Source organism: Pelmatolapia mariae, linkage group LG16_19, assembly GCF_036321145.2.
Source record: "Pelmatolapia mariae isolate MD_Pm_ZW linkage group LG16_19, Pm_UMD_F_2, whole genome shotgun sequence".
NCBI classification, from domain to species: domain Eukaryota; kingdom Metazoa; phylum Chordata; class Actinopteri; order Cichliformes; family Cichlidae; genus Pelmatolapia; species Pelmatolapia mariae.
In genome coordinates, this window is record NC_086241.1 from 23369956 (window position 1) to 23384494 (window position 14539).

At 40.8% G+C, this 14539-nt stretch overlaps 1 protein-coding gene across 1 annotated transcript in view; it reads left to right on the forward strand.

The window, feature by feature from the left end:
- clybl (citrate lyase beta like) overlaps positions 1–14539 on the forward strand; it is a 63846-nt gene that overhangs the window by 38418 nt on the left and 10889 nt on the right. Inside the window, exon 3 of the mRNA XM_063498401.1 lies at positions 11136–11324. Coding sequence (XP_063354471.1) covers positions 11136–11324 — 189 coding nt within the window. The remainder of the gene's footprint in view (positions 1–11135; positions 11325–14539) is intronic.

Here is a 14539-nt window from a genome sequence, read left to right on the forward strand (position 1 = left end):
TAACTTTATGCAAATCAGATGCAGATGCTGCTGGACACGCATGCATCTTACTGCCCAAGTAAATACCAAGCTCGATTGAATAATGCACTGACACAGTTGTGTGTACCTAGTGAATGGTAATTTGCAGGAAGTGTTGGAAGCATACCCCGTAATTGCTTGTCAAAAATATTACCCTTACCCTGTCTTTTATTAACTCAATTTGAGCTGTGTGTTGGGACCAACTGATCTATAAATGGATGAGAGTTAGCTATTACAATGTGGGTGTGTGTCTGCTGACAATTTCAACACCGTATAGCCTAGAAACGATTATCTTCACCATGACAACTGCACAGTCTGCACTGTGGGTTTGCCAAGGCATGCCAGGCTTCAACAATGTCCTAAAGTCTCATAATGCATATCTAATGGGAGCAAAGCAATGACCCAGCTTGCTAAATGCCATTCTGAACCACTGTTTTGGTGAATATAACAATGGCGAGATGGCGAAATGTTGAGTGCAGTTACTGAGTATGCATGAGTAGGCCTTAAATGGGGCTACTGCCCACCACCACACTCCTATTATGTGTTCATTAATGTATTCTTTTCATTATCTTTCACCTTCACCCTAAAACAGGAAAGGATGTTCATGACAAAAAGGTACGTGATGAAGGTCACTCTGGCCCCCTCCCCTTTTAAATTGAAATCCAGGAATGCTGGCTTTAATTGCCTGCCACTTTGACTCTAAAAATGTCTGCACTCCATCTTGGCAGTAATGCTGGCAGCTTAAGAGGTAGGGAGAAAAGAAAGGGAGTAAAGGGTAGGAGCCACCCAGAGCTTGCTAACTGTCGCCACGGACCCAGAGGGGAAAGAAGGAGGAGGTGAGAGGGGAGGGAAGACAAGGCTGACTGCTCTAACACTCTTACACATATCATCATATCTGTATGATCAGTGGGGTGGAGGAAAAGGGAGGGCAGGTTGAAACCCCAGAGCGGAACTGACGGCTACACCTGTCCTCTCTCCTCCTCACTCCCTCGCCGTCTTGTTCTTTACCGTCCCCCTCTCTCGCTTGTCTCCCCTCTCTAGGGTCCGCAGGGTTAAGATTGTTTATGTCTCTCTCCCCCCATGTTCTGTCTCCGTCTCTTGGTGCCCTTTGGTCCAGTATTCCTCCTGGTGTTTCTCTTTCTGCCTCTCTTTTCCCCACATGGGTCCCTCCATCCTCCATGACTCCCCCCTGCCTCCCTGCCGCAGAGATTCTCTCCTAATCCCTGGAAGTTTGGAACTAATGAACTAACTGCTGAGCCGCTGCCACGGAGCTTGGTCCCAAACTATACTGTACTTCACACTCGATTTCCTCTCCAGATGGCATAGTGGCGCGGCCGGCACAACGGGGAGCACCTCTCACACACCCGCACGCGCCTGTAAATGCACACAAGACCAGCAGAATACAAACATGCACACATGCATGAGTGTGTACGTGTAGTCACATACGGACTTTCGCACACAAGTACACACAGATAAACACATACACAGATTGTTACAGTTGGTATCCCACTGTACATCAGTGTCCTGCATTCATTTCAGTATGTTACTGAACCAGGAACAGTTGTTAGGGCTTGAAAGGAGGTAATTCACTTTAAAGTATAGGTAGTATATACAACTAAATAGAAAGTCGGTGAATAAACACAGTAATCAGAGCCCAAAGTAGTGTTTAAAGTGCTAATATGGACAGAAATCAGTCAGTAGTAGACCGTAAGATTAAATGAATAGAAGGTTGTGATTACAGCCATACACTTTACCTTTGGTTTTGCATTATTAAATCTCATTTATATATAATACGCTCACTCTTACAGAAAATGCAAAAAGTCTTCAGGCCTCCATAGAATAAAATGCAAGGCAAACTAAAGCATTAACACATGAACAGAATATTGATTGTGACATATTTACGACAAAAATAAACAAATAAACAAAAGTCTTGTTTGTTGGAGGGCAGTTGTATATAGGTGGATAATAATACACAGTTGTCATGCGCCCCCTGTAGTCTAAGAAAATTTTATTTTTCGACCAAATTGACCATATTTCACATTCTCAAAATGAGTAATTAAATTATATTTACAGCACTTTACATTGACTTTACTTTGTGCTCTACTTAGTGACTTAGGAAGTGATGGTTAAGTGTACATGACAGCATCTAATTCGCAATGTATAGTGTTAAACCAGACCTTTTCTCTCTCTTTGTCTTTACTCTGTAATTCTGTTTTTACAGTAACACTAATATCCACTGGTCTTGGTACTTTCAATGGTAGCAGTTGAATGACACATTGTGGAGTGGATGTCATCATTATAGTTGTATATTAACTTTATCTCATTGTCAGTCAATGCATGAGCTATGGTCTATGCATGAACTGTGTCTGACACCAGAGAATTGCAACTTAACATAAATTATGCAGCCAACTGTCAACTGATACGTGACCTCAGTTCACTGCTCACTGTGTTGTTTCAGAGGACACTCAAAGGCCCGCACCCTGTTTAAGTGGATTCAAATGAATAAACTCTTGACAGAAAGTGCTCCTGGGGAATAATGGTAGCCGGTAGAATTATGAATGCTAAACATTTCTATTTAGTGTGTATTATACAGGATGGGACTACACACGTATTTACATCCTTGTACGTGTGCTTGTGCATGTGCTCTACACCTCAGAAGACCTCAGAGACTCCAGAGAAACTCCCAGTCTGTCTGCCAAAACTCACAACTGAGATGTAATGCACTCCGCCAGAAAGTAGACCCTGTCCTGGCCATACGAGAAATACCATCCAGTCCAAACCTTACTGTTTAGAGTGCGTGCGTGTTTTAAGTGTCATTTGTCAGGAATCAATTGGTCTGTTTGTTGAGAGTACCATGGGTAGAGTAACCAAGTGGTCAGGGTGTACAGGGGAGGGATGACAGTCCTGTGATTAGCATCCTTTGCAACGAAATTTTTTTAGCAGCAATATTTTTGTGTGTCTGGTTTTTTTTGTTTGTTTGTTTTTTTCAGTTTAAAAGAAGTTGTACACTTGCCATTTACAGCTTTTTTTCTCCCCTCTGGTTGTGTTTTGAAACTCATTTGTGCTATAGCTTCAGTGGACTGAGCGCGAGGAATGAACCTGAGCAAGGCAGTGGAAAATGCCGAGATAGAGAACAGAGAGGTCCTCTCTGCCTCTCGTTATCCTGTTACACTCTTGTGTTTTCACTGGCCAGCACCACTCTGTGCTACGTGGCTTGCGCAACCCACCCAGTGCTTAGAAAGTAACCCAGTATGAGTAGTGTCGATGGAGAGGAGTACAAGGCGATGAAAACATTAAAGAATGGGAGAAAGAGAGGGGATGGAGCAGATGGGAGGATGAGATGGGAATATACTTTAGCTCTTATTTCACAAGAGATTTAAATGTAAAATTTAATATTGTGTTTAAGTATTGGTGGGCATTAAGGGAACAAGAACTTGAATTACTAGTTAGTGCTATAAATAACATACACTAAAACCTGTGAAAAAGTTTCTTGCTCTAAATCATAATCACTTGAACATAACATTTGTATATATAACAGTGAAAAAATGGCAATATAAGTTCAATATGTCTGATCTTTTTTTAACCCCCACTTAAAAAAATGTTATTAAGTTTCTATTTGATGAACTGGTTTGGTATGTTTAACTTATAATTAACATTTTTTTGCACATCTTAAATGTATGTCTTATTTTTAAATAATATATAGTTCACCAGTTCTTGTTTTCTTTTTTTTTTTCTTTTTGCTTATTTGTTTTTTAATTGTTTCATCTATTTTGGGGCAGATACTAAATTGTAGTAGAGGTAAATGAAAATCCACTAGAAAAAGAGAGCATATTTCTCCTTTACTGGCTTCTCTTCATTGGCTCCCTGTTAAATCCAGAATTGAATTTAAAATCTTTGTCATCATATTCGAGGTCTTGAATATTTAGGCCCATTCTTTTTCTAAAGACCTTATAGTACCATATCAACACAATAGAGCACTTCGCGCTCAGACTGTAGGCTTACTCGTGGTTCCTAGGATATTTAAAAGTAGAATGGGAGGCAGAGCCTTCAGCTTTCAGGCCCCTCGTATGTGGAAGCAGCTCCCAGTTTGGATTTGGGAGACAGACACCCTCTCTACTTGTAGGATTAGGCTTAAAACTTTGCTTTTTGACAAAGCATATAGCTAAAGCTTGATCAGGTGACCCTGAATTCTCCCTTAAGTTAAGCTGCAATAGGTTGTTGGGAGCTTCCCACGATGTGCTTCTTCTTCATTCACCTTTTTCACTCACTGTGTTTATACAACACTCTGCATTTAATCATTAGTTATAATTAATCTCTGGTTCTCTTCCACAGCATGTCTTTGTCCTGTCTTCCTCCCCTCATTCCCAATCGGTCATGCCAGAAGGCCATCCCTCCCTATCCAGTTTCTGCCGGAGGTTTCTTCCTGTTAAAGGGAGTTTTTCCTTCCCACTGCCTCCAAATCGCTTTCTCATAGATTGTTGGGGTTTTCACTGTTTTATTGAACTGAGCTGTAGTTAAACTGCAAATGAGCTTTAGTGAACCTGTACATCAGTAGCATGAAGGTAAATTAACACGTTTTAATTGGGATTGTGCTCACTTGGTCAGTAACTATATAGTGCAGCCTTCAAGAGTGCCTACTTTAAAACAGAACCCTAAAATGATTGTGTTTAAGTCTGATTCATGGTTGAATCTCAGCAGGAAATTAATTATAGTTCTGTGGTAATGTTCAGAGCATCTGTACAGCACACAAATTTCACCTTCATGCATTTAATATACCTTCCACATTTTCTTACCTCGTTTTTTTCTGATATCTCTAATTTTAACTGTCTATGCGTCCATTCCATATTTTTTAAACTGCTTAGTCAATTCAGAGTTGCGAGAGGGAGAAATGTGGGAAGAAATACAGTCATTCACGCTCACATTCACATCTATGGTCAATTTAGACCAAGGGAGACACTAATGAACCTAACCTGTATGTCGTTGGACTGTGGGAGGAAACCAGAGTAGCTGGAAAGAAAGAAGCCACACAAGCACTGGGAGAACATGCAAACTGCACATAGAAAGGCCCTACTGGCAAGGGGATTCAAACCCGAAACCTTCTTGCTTTGCTTTTAAATGCACTGGGAGAGAGCTTCAGCAGGTGAGGGCACAATTGGAGAAATCCCAGGTATATTGCTTGGTTCTGTATAAGTGGGTGGTTTTAAGGGGTGCAGTCTGTAGTAAAGGGTGTGGTTGTGAAGACTGGTGAGGTAGGAGGTGCTTTAGGGTGGAGTTTGAGTGATTATAATAAATTTGAATCAAATGCATTGTGACAGGGACTCATTAAAGGTTTGGGAAGACTGGGGCTTACTGAGGATTTTGGATGATACACCATGAGTATGATAATGTCAAAATTGAGTCTAGATGTAATGAATGCATGGATGAGAGGTTTAAGTCTGTAGTCTTTAAATCAGCTGATAAGCAGTAAAATGGTCAGACTTCATTGGTGGGTGGATAGTGAGAAGACAAAAAGCATCACTCAAAAAGCTTGTAAATGCAGCGAATGTTATATAAATATATGTATGGTGAAGGATGTATTGTAGCATGGAGAAAGAAATGCTTTTAGGTATGTCATTGTGTTTCCTTGAGTCACCTCTGAGATTTCTGTTCCTGTACCGCAGATGATTCTTTGGTCCACACTCTGCACAGGACTAACCTCCAGTCAATGTTTTTTAGATAGAAAGGACACATATCAATAGAACTAAACACACACATACACACAATTCTGATATTATAGAGCAGTAATCAAACTATAGTGGGTTTTATTTGTTTATACATGTTGTTATTCAGATATTCGTCAAATGGCACTGTTCCATTTTCTTTGTATCTGACAACATAGTGGAGTTAATTCCATAGACATTGATCCAAAGCTCACAAAGAACTGCCAGCATTGCTGAGAGTTTTTGTCAGAAAAAGATGCTGGTTTAGGAGGAAGGTCTTTGAATGAGCTGGGTTCTTCTGTAGTTGCAACAAGCACTGAAGTTGTTGTGATCACCATGAATTTGGCAGTCTCCCAACTCAACATGACAGCATTCCAGGAAATACAGACGAAATGCGTCTTGGATGTATGAAATGGAACTACATTTGTGACTTATTGAGGAGCTGCCCACACTTTTCAGAAGTTTCTGTCCTACTGCTTGTCTTGTGTAAACTTACAAACTCATTGGCTTGGCCTATGGTATTGATCAGAGAATAGTCACAATGTTGCATCAATCCAAGACAAAAATAAATATATTGTATAGCCACCCTCAACCCCGAAAACAACTCTGACCTATTGAGTGGTCCTCAATAGGTCCCTGTTACAGAGTCATGTAATAGGGCCCTAATACAACCCTAATACGGAGTCATATATTAGGGTTGTTTTGGCACATCTCATGGATGCTGATTTGTATTGGCCATAAACTCAGAAAAATGTGTTTTGAGGTATCAAATCAAATTGTAAACGATTAGACCAGAGAACCCTGCTTTGGTTTTAGAGGCCCAAAAGCTATCCTGGAGTTACAAATAAAGATTTGACGTTGATTTCAAATAAAGATTTTTAAAACTACAAATATGAAATGATAAAAAACCTGCAGTATCCAAAAGATCACTAGTTTGGCACTAGTTTGGAGAAGATTGGTGGAATCTGAATTTTTCTTATTTTACAGAAGCCGTACATACTGTATTTTTTTTTTTTTTTTCATGGATTGATATGGTATCATGGATTTCAGCTTGTAATGAACTGTAACCAAAGATTTTAATGAGCTCCTTTCATGGCTAATTAAAGTGTGTAATAACTAGCTGTTTTTTGCCTCATGCTGTCAGCTTTGACCATCAATGACAGGCAAGTTTCATGATTTACAAATTTCTCCTCCTCTTTCCTGCTAGTTATGTCTTGTTGTCTGCACTGACAGTGTAACAGATAACACAGAGCGCCTCCGACTGACAGAGTGAAGGCCTGAATCTCCTTCTGCTACGTCTCAGTTATCTGCGTAGCCTGAATTAGTCAGTCATCTCACTCCCACTTTATACAGTGCAGCATGTCACTTGTCAAAACGCATCCACGATAACTTGAAGCCTACAAAAACACACACACATGCACACAATCTGGCACACACTAACAAAGACAGATGAACAAGTGCGGACAGTTACACTTGAGGCTGGCAGCCTTCACCTGCGAGAGTCTACAGCTCATTGCAAATGGCATCACGAGTTACACAGCAGGGTACAAAACACCCGATCTTAAAAGGTATTAAAAAAAAGGAAAAACAACTACACGCATTGTGACTCATGATCTTGCACTCCTTAGACATGAAACCCTATATCCACTTTCAGGCTAAAGATACAGCACTCTACTGTTTGAAGGCACAATGGAAATGATAAAAGTGGGATGAACATATAAGCTGTTCTTGTGAATGCAGGCGCACAGCTGTGAGTATTTTTTTTTTCTTTTTAGAATGACATTGACTTTTTAATGTTGTCATAAATTAGCATTATTTACATCTTAATGTTTTTGCTATTTACTATAACTATAACAATACTATAACAATATTGTATGAGAAAAAACAAAGTCTAGCCCAAATTATGCCCTTTAAAAAAAAAAAAAAAGTCACATGTCCTCTGTATATCCACCATAATCATGCCTCTACTGAAAAAACAATTCAAGCTGAATGAAGGGATAGACTGTGTGTACACGTATACATGTATAGACTATCCAGAGGGGGTGTTTGACGTTCCCTGTTTCAAGCAACATGGCAGAAGGGCTGGAAGTCCATGATCTGATGCTGAAGAGGAAGTTGGTCCTGCTGTGGACTGCACATATACCAGTTTGGATGCTGTAGTCTGATGTGGTGTCTACAAGGCGGTAGCCATGCTGTGTCACATATATACAGCACTCTGTAGGATTCTGAGTGTCAGAGCTCAGGCTGTGTGTTAAGAAGCTGCCCTCGCTCTCCTGGAAGGTCAGCCTCTCTGCACTTGAAAAGCTTCTCATGTGCATCTATGCGTTCGACGGCCCTGCCTGCCTGGGTGACTGCTTGCAAGCTTGCCTGCCTGTGTGTCAGCCTCTAATGATGAGGATGATGGAGGGAATCAAAGAGGAGATGGCGCTGACGTTGGGGCGAGCTCTCTGTAGGACACCAGGTGATTGGGGAGGGAGCTTTGAAGCAACTTGTTGGATGGCTGTCCATTAATGTAAAATATCTTCTTTTCAAAGGGCTTTATTCAAGCTCGGAGTAGCGGAGCCCATAGGGGTCAAGGTGTCTGGCAGAATAATCTCTCTCTCACTTTAGGCGGAAAAGAAGATAAAAGTAAGGATAGTGAATAGTGACCTGGGGCCTCATTTATAAAAATGTTCTGTGCTTGAACTTAGTCTTAAGATCACGTGTTCAGATGTCTAGATCGTGTGCTTACAATCGATTCATGAAAGATGCTGAGCACTAAATAAAGTGCTTATACAGGCTCTGAGAATGTCATTTTCTGTTTCAGATCACAAAACAACTTAAACTGACCGCACCTGCCTTGCAGCTTCCCATTTTATAATGAAAAACAGATAAAGTTTAGTGGGTAACAAAAACAGAGAGATGCTGATATTTTGAAAGGCAAGGCAATTATGTGCAAATAAAGCAAACTAACTTTTCACTGTCCTTCCATAACTCAAGGACAAGAAAGCCTTCGGTGTGACAAACAATTCCTGTCATCTTTCACTAACATATCTTATTGTTTTGTTCGTAAAAGGCAGCACAGTGGTCTTCAGTGTGGAGTTTGCATGTTCTCCCAGTGTTCGAGTGGTTCTCTCCTTCCGTGTACTCTGGCTTCCTTCCACGGTCCAAAGAAATGCACTTGGTGGGTAAATTGGCGATAGTTGTGAATGTCAGTGCGGTTGTCTATTTCTTTGTGTTAGCCTGCATCAGGCTGGCCACCTCCAGCCCTCCCATGACTCTGACAATGACTTGCAGAAGAACCACAGGCCTAAGTGTCTCTACGTAAACAGCAGAATAATCACTTTTTCAAAATTTAAATTTTCTTGGTACAAAATAACTCACTGTTATAGCGTTCTATGTTTTCCATCTTTAAGGATTCTTAAGATGAAAACTGATTGTAAGAGTTTTTTAAATGAGACCCCAGCCCGTCTCCTTGACCACTTCTGCTGCCGTGGCTTTGGAAAAGAGAAGAAAAGATGAGGCGTCTGTCCTTTTCATGAGTGATTTCTGCTTACATAAGAAGAATTTTATACACACGGGTCGCCAGTATATCAGGTTGAGCCTTGAGAAAGACGTTGGGAGCTTTCCCGTCTCTGATCTGAGAACGTTATAAGCACGCTTTTTGATCGTTTCTGGATATCTATTTATTTAATTTGGTCAGGGATCAATGTGACTCCTGGCACATAAAACAGCCAGCAGTTCTCACAGATCAATTTTCTCTAGTCACCATGAACTACGCAGGGACAGACAGAATTTTATCCACCAAGTAGCAGGTTTATGAATAGTGAGTTATGGCTGCGTAAATCGCCTCCATCCGTTTCAAGTTACTGCAATCGAGTTGCGGGTCTGTGTTGGCTTATGAGAGCGGCATTGAGAAAGGAGGAGAGAGCAAAATTTGAGTAAGAGTCAAAGATCACAGTGCCCTCATCATATGGTGTGACAATCCCTCTTGTCTCTTTCAGTGAGGCAAAAAGGAGACAAAGATGACACACAGCAGCTCAGCCTGTTCATGAACCCTATTAAATCCAAGGAAATCTTTGATATGTACTCTGATACTGCATTTTATTGATACTGGGAGGGTGTTTACAATATCACATACAGTTCTGCATTCCAGGAGATCAGAGCTAGGACTGGTTTAGTCCTTGTGACCCTTGAGAGTACCCCCTAAACTCATACAACTGAACCAAGGTTGACTCTTGTCCACTTGAGTTTTTACAAGTGTTTGTGATATATGGGCTCAATATGTTATGTCTGTCTATATGTTCTCTTTTATGCACACACTTATTTTAGTTGTCAGTCTGCTGATTATCACCCTGTTTAGATGCACTACTATATGCTCTGCGTGATCCAGGGAGTTCCATCACATGGCATCGTGCCACATGTGCCACCATTTTTCGGTGCAATATTTGAATTACTTGAAATTTATTTCACGAGTTATCGGAACATTTTTGTGGTTCACCCAGCAATTGGCATCAGGTTGAGTGTACATTTCTTAACATTTTGTTAGTGGTAGTCTTTGAATCAGGAGAAAAATCCCAATATGAGAATTCCCAAACACACACACACATTTATACACAAGCACTCAAAGGCTCCAGCCTCTGATCTGAGCTGACAACTCCTAAGCCACCGTTTCCTCATGCTGCTTAACTCAGACCACATTTCTCCCACTGAGCTTCTCTCCTCTCCCTAGTCTGGCTTCTCTCCCCATTCCATCCATCTTTCTCTCCGTTCCTGTAGCCAGCATCTGGTTTGAATATTGCAGTATGTGCTACTGTGTTACCGATAGAAGTAGGGAGTGTAGGCTTCTCTTTGATTTTCCATCAGCTCTCTTCCTGCTCAGATCCTACAATGCCTACGTTGAGAGAACAAAGCTGAGTGTGCAGCTTCTGTTCTGACAAACTGGATATAGATGCACTACAGAGGAAAAAAAGAGTGCAGATGTATGTTATGTTATTTTGGTTTTGTGTTTTAAAGCACGTTTAATGTTTCATTTTGAGGTCATTCATTTTGGATTTGTGTGCTTTGTCGGCCGCTCATTTTGATCACACAGTTTGTGTTCATAATGCGAGGTTTATTTTCATGCTCATCTCAGTGTCCAAATTCACTTTTGTAGTGACGTTTCCTTGATGAAAACTGAACTTTTCCATTGATTTTGCAAATTTTAAGAACTTGCATTTTGGTACATGTTGAATCAAAGTAGGTAGTTTTCAGCACCAGAGAGTTTTTTTGTCCTTTTTTAAGCATTTTGTTTTAGTAGATAACTACTATAGCAATGGTGAAATCTAACTGTACGTGCTTTCAACATGCAGAGTTTTTAATCTAACAACGTCACACACTTTCTTTTTATATTTTAAAACAACTATATGCTGCATATTAAAATCATGGTTTCTTTCACAGACAGAAGCCAGAGAAACTATTCCTAGGATGTTAGCGGAACTGGACCTGGGCCGTACAGAAAAGTGTGTGAGAGTGAACTCGGTGTCTAGTGGCTTGGCTGAGGCGGACCTGGAGGTCATTTTGAAGGCCAAGGTTCTCCCTCGTGCCATCATGTTGCCCAAAGTGGAGGACACACAGGAGGTGCAATGGGTGAGTGAAAAATCATCATCGTCATGTTTAAATAACTGTTGTTTTTCAAAATCAAAATAGGCTCAAAGTCATAAGTTGAGTTTTTTTCTGAGCCTATAAAAAAATGTATGAAAAAGTAAATAAATAAAAAAACAACAGCAAAAAAATAGCTGCACTTAAAGTTCCCATTGCATTTCTTTCTTTGAACTCTGACAGTCTTTTAAAAAGCACTGGTGCTCTTGCACAAACTCATGAAGTAAGAAGAAACCTCGGGAATCTTCAAAGCAGTCATAACAAGCTTTCCCGTTTCCAAGTAAAAGAGGGAATCGATCCCTGTCAGGGACAGACGGAGTGTTTTTCTTGGCTGCTGCTCAAGAAACAGATGACATTTCTTCGGTTTAACTTCAGAAGCCTGATAACTTTCTGTAACAGCGCAATGGTGCCTTCTGCCTCTGGTGAACTCACGGAGGACTGCTGTGAACAGTGTCCTGTTGTGCCTAAGAACTGATTTAATCAAATGTAATACCCCATAGCCAAACCAGAATGCCTCAGATTCATTACTTTCTCTTATTCTTATACACCTTTAAATATAGCATGTTGCAAATGTTTACACATGTGCAAACTTGCAAAAAAAAGGCAGTGCAGTCGTGGTTAGGCTATCAAAAACTGAAGCCAGATATTGAAAACGATGATTCTCTGAAAAAGGTCGCTAAACTGAATTGATAAATCTAATATGAAGCAATAGTGTTAGATGTTTTCCTGGTATTGGCCCTACCTCTGCTTTCTATAAAGCAGAGGTAGGGCCAATACAGGAAAATAAACCAAGATGGCCAAGACCAGGAAAACAGATGTAGACAAGTCGAGCCCTAAAAAGTCAGCAGACATTGACATCATTAATGCAGACCTGTATGATCAGCTCCAGTCACATGCCAGGGTAAACAAGATTTACTCCCAGTCTACTTACTGTTTGCATCGACATCATTTACTGAACTTCATTTTCATAAAAAAGACACGGTGCTCGAACTACGTCTAAATGCTTTTCTTGCTGTCACTTTGCATTGAGTACCCCAAGCAAGCAATGCAAAGTGGGGGATATAGCTTTTAAAGTAAGATTTTTTTTGTCTCTACTATATCAAACCACACGTATTCAGAACAGTTACAGTTGATTAAACAAGCGCGACACGTTGTGATATGTTTAGAGGAGAGGTAATCTGTAGTAAAGGTGTATGTCTAGTCTGCTTCTTTTTTTTTTTTCTTTTTGCCTCGTGTTATTACATACATGCACGCACGCACACATTTATGCTCATACTTGGTCTGAGGGAAGGAGCAGGAAGTTTTTAACTAGTGGCTTTAATTATAACATGTCTATTTCCTGCTGCCCTTTCTTTCTTGCAAGTATAATTGCTGACAGGTGTTCACTAATTCTCTCCCCTAGCTCCTTTCTCCCTTGGCTGCTTTTCTTCACTTAAGAAAGTCTTTTTTTTTTTTTTTTTTTTTTTTTTTACTTAATAAAAAATCCACTTGTGTTGTTATGCTGTGACTCAGCCAACTTAGAAAGCTTTAAGTTGTGGATAACTGCCTGTTTATGTTATGTGGTGGGTTTTTTTTAATATTAATGCAAAAAACTTGAAGTAAGTCAGCCCTTTATATTGGTACTGTACCCCTTGAGAGAAAAAGCCTGTAGGTAGCTTGCTTGTTTTAAGCATTTGATTTATTTGCCAGTATGATTTTTGCATCAGTTGGTGCATATGTACCCTTAGACAAAGTGAACTTGGTGGCACTCGATGAGGACCTGAGTCTTATCTTCATCCCATCCCTCCCAACTTTTTCACTCTCTCGCCGCTTTGTACTTTTCTTGTGCGTCTGTGTGCGCATTCGTGTTCCTCGTGTTGTAAACAAGTGTCTGATTTTCTCCACTCTTGTAAGGCAGCGCAGTAAATCCCCTCACTTGTTTATTTTCCTCCCTTTTTATTGATATTAGCTCAGGAACCTCCAAACTGATTTGTCGCTAAAAGATGGACTTGCTTGTTTCTCTTTGTGTGGAAATCTTTTCCTCTGTCTTTCTCCTCTCCTCCAGCCCTTGTGTGACTGACAGGCCTTATTGGGCTGTAACAGGCGTAACTCCCTCCTTTGTTTGAATACAATTCTCACAAAGATTTCGGAGCCGTGTGCATTCTTTGCCCACCACACTATTTGGTGTGCAATGGGACCAAAAGAATCGCACCCTGTCCCGCTCCTCCTCCTCTGCTCCTCCTCCTGTCCCCTCCCCTCATCCCTTTCTCCGCTTCCCCTCTGTGAAATGAACACTTCAGCTGGCCGGAAACATTTAATCTGGCCCCCTTTTGAAGAAAATTAATTGAAACTTGTCCCACTATAGCCTCCTTTCTCTAGCTCTATCTCCCCCTCCTTCTCTTTTCATGATTGGGTGGCGAAATTATCAGAGGCCTTGTTTGCAGCGTGGCTTTGAATGAAGAGAAGAGGTGTTATTTCTTCTTTTAACGTTACTTCTTTTTTCCCTTTTTTGGGGGGGGAATAACATTTTAAACAGGTCCCAGTTTTAAGAGCCATTGATAGCTAATGACTGCTGCACCCATCCGAGTACCAATGAACAAGGACTGTAGTACCTCTTGTATGCAGTGTAAATCAGACCCTTAAAGTGTATAATAGCTGAAGAGGAGAATACAGCAGAAGGACAGAAACATGTAATCAGAAAGCCTCGGAGGCTTTTCAGCCAGCGGTACTGCATGGAGCTGTCATTTGTTTCCCTTTGGTGGAAACCAAACAGTCCACTCAGCCTTGTTAGGGTTTGCATGGCGCAGCGTTTTGGTGGTAATCTCCGTGTGTAATATCAGATAGGTTTCCCCACAACAGGCCATATCTATCTAGTTTCCTCTGTCACAGAAATAGGTTTATCTACACCCTCTTTTCACACTCCCTCTCGGACCCCCGCACCCCTTCCTGTGTTTGTGAAGGAGGGGGGGGGGATATTATGCTAAGCCCCCAGCGTTAGTTTTTATGTTGCCATAGCAACCTTGCTCCCACAGGGTTGTGACCTCAGATGATTACAGTACAAAGCCTATTGGGTCTTGAAAACCTCTTTGAAGATGAAAAGACTTTGATGGTTTGTATTTATGCAAATCTCTCAGATATGATTTATCCAACTGAGATTGAATGGAGAGATGATTAAAATTGCCCCTATTTTTTGAAATCCTTCAATGGAGGCCCACTCTTTCAGT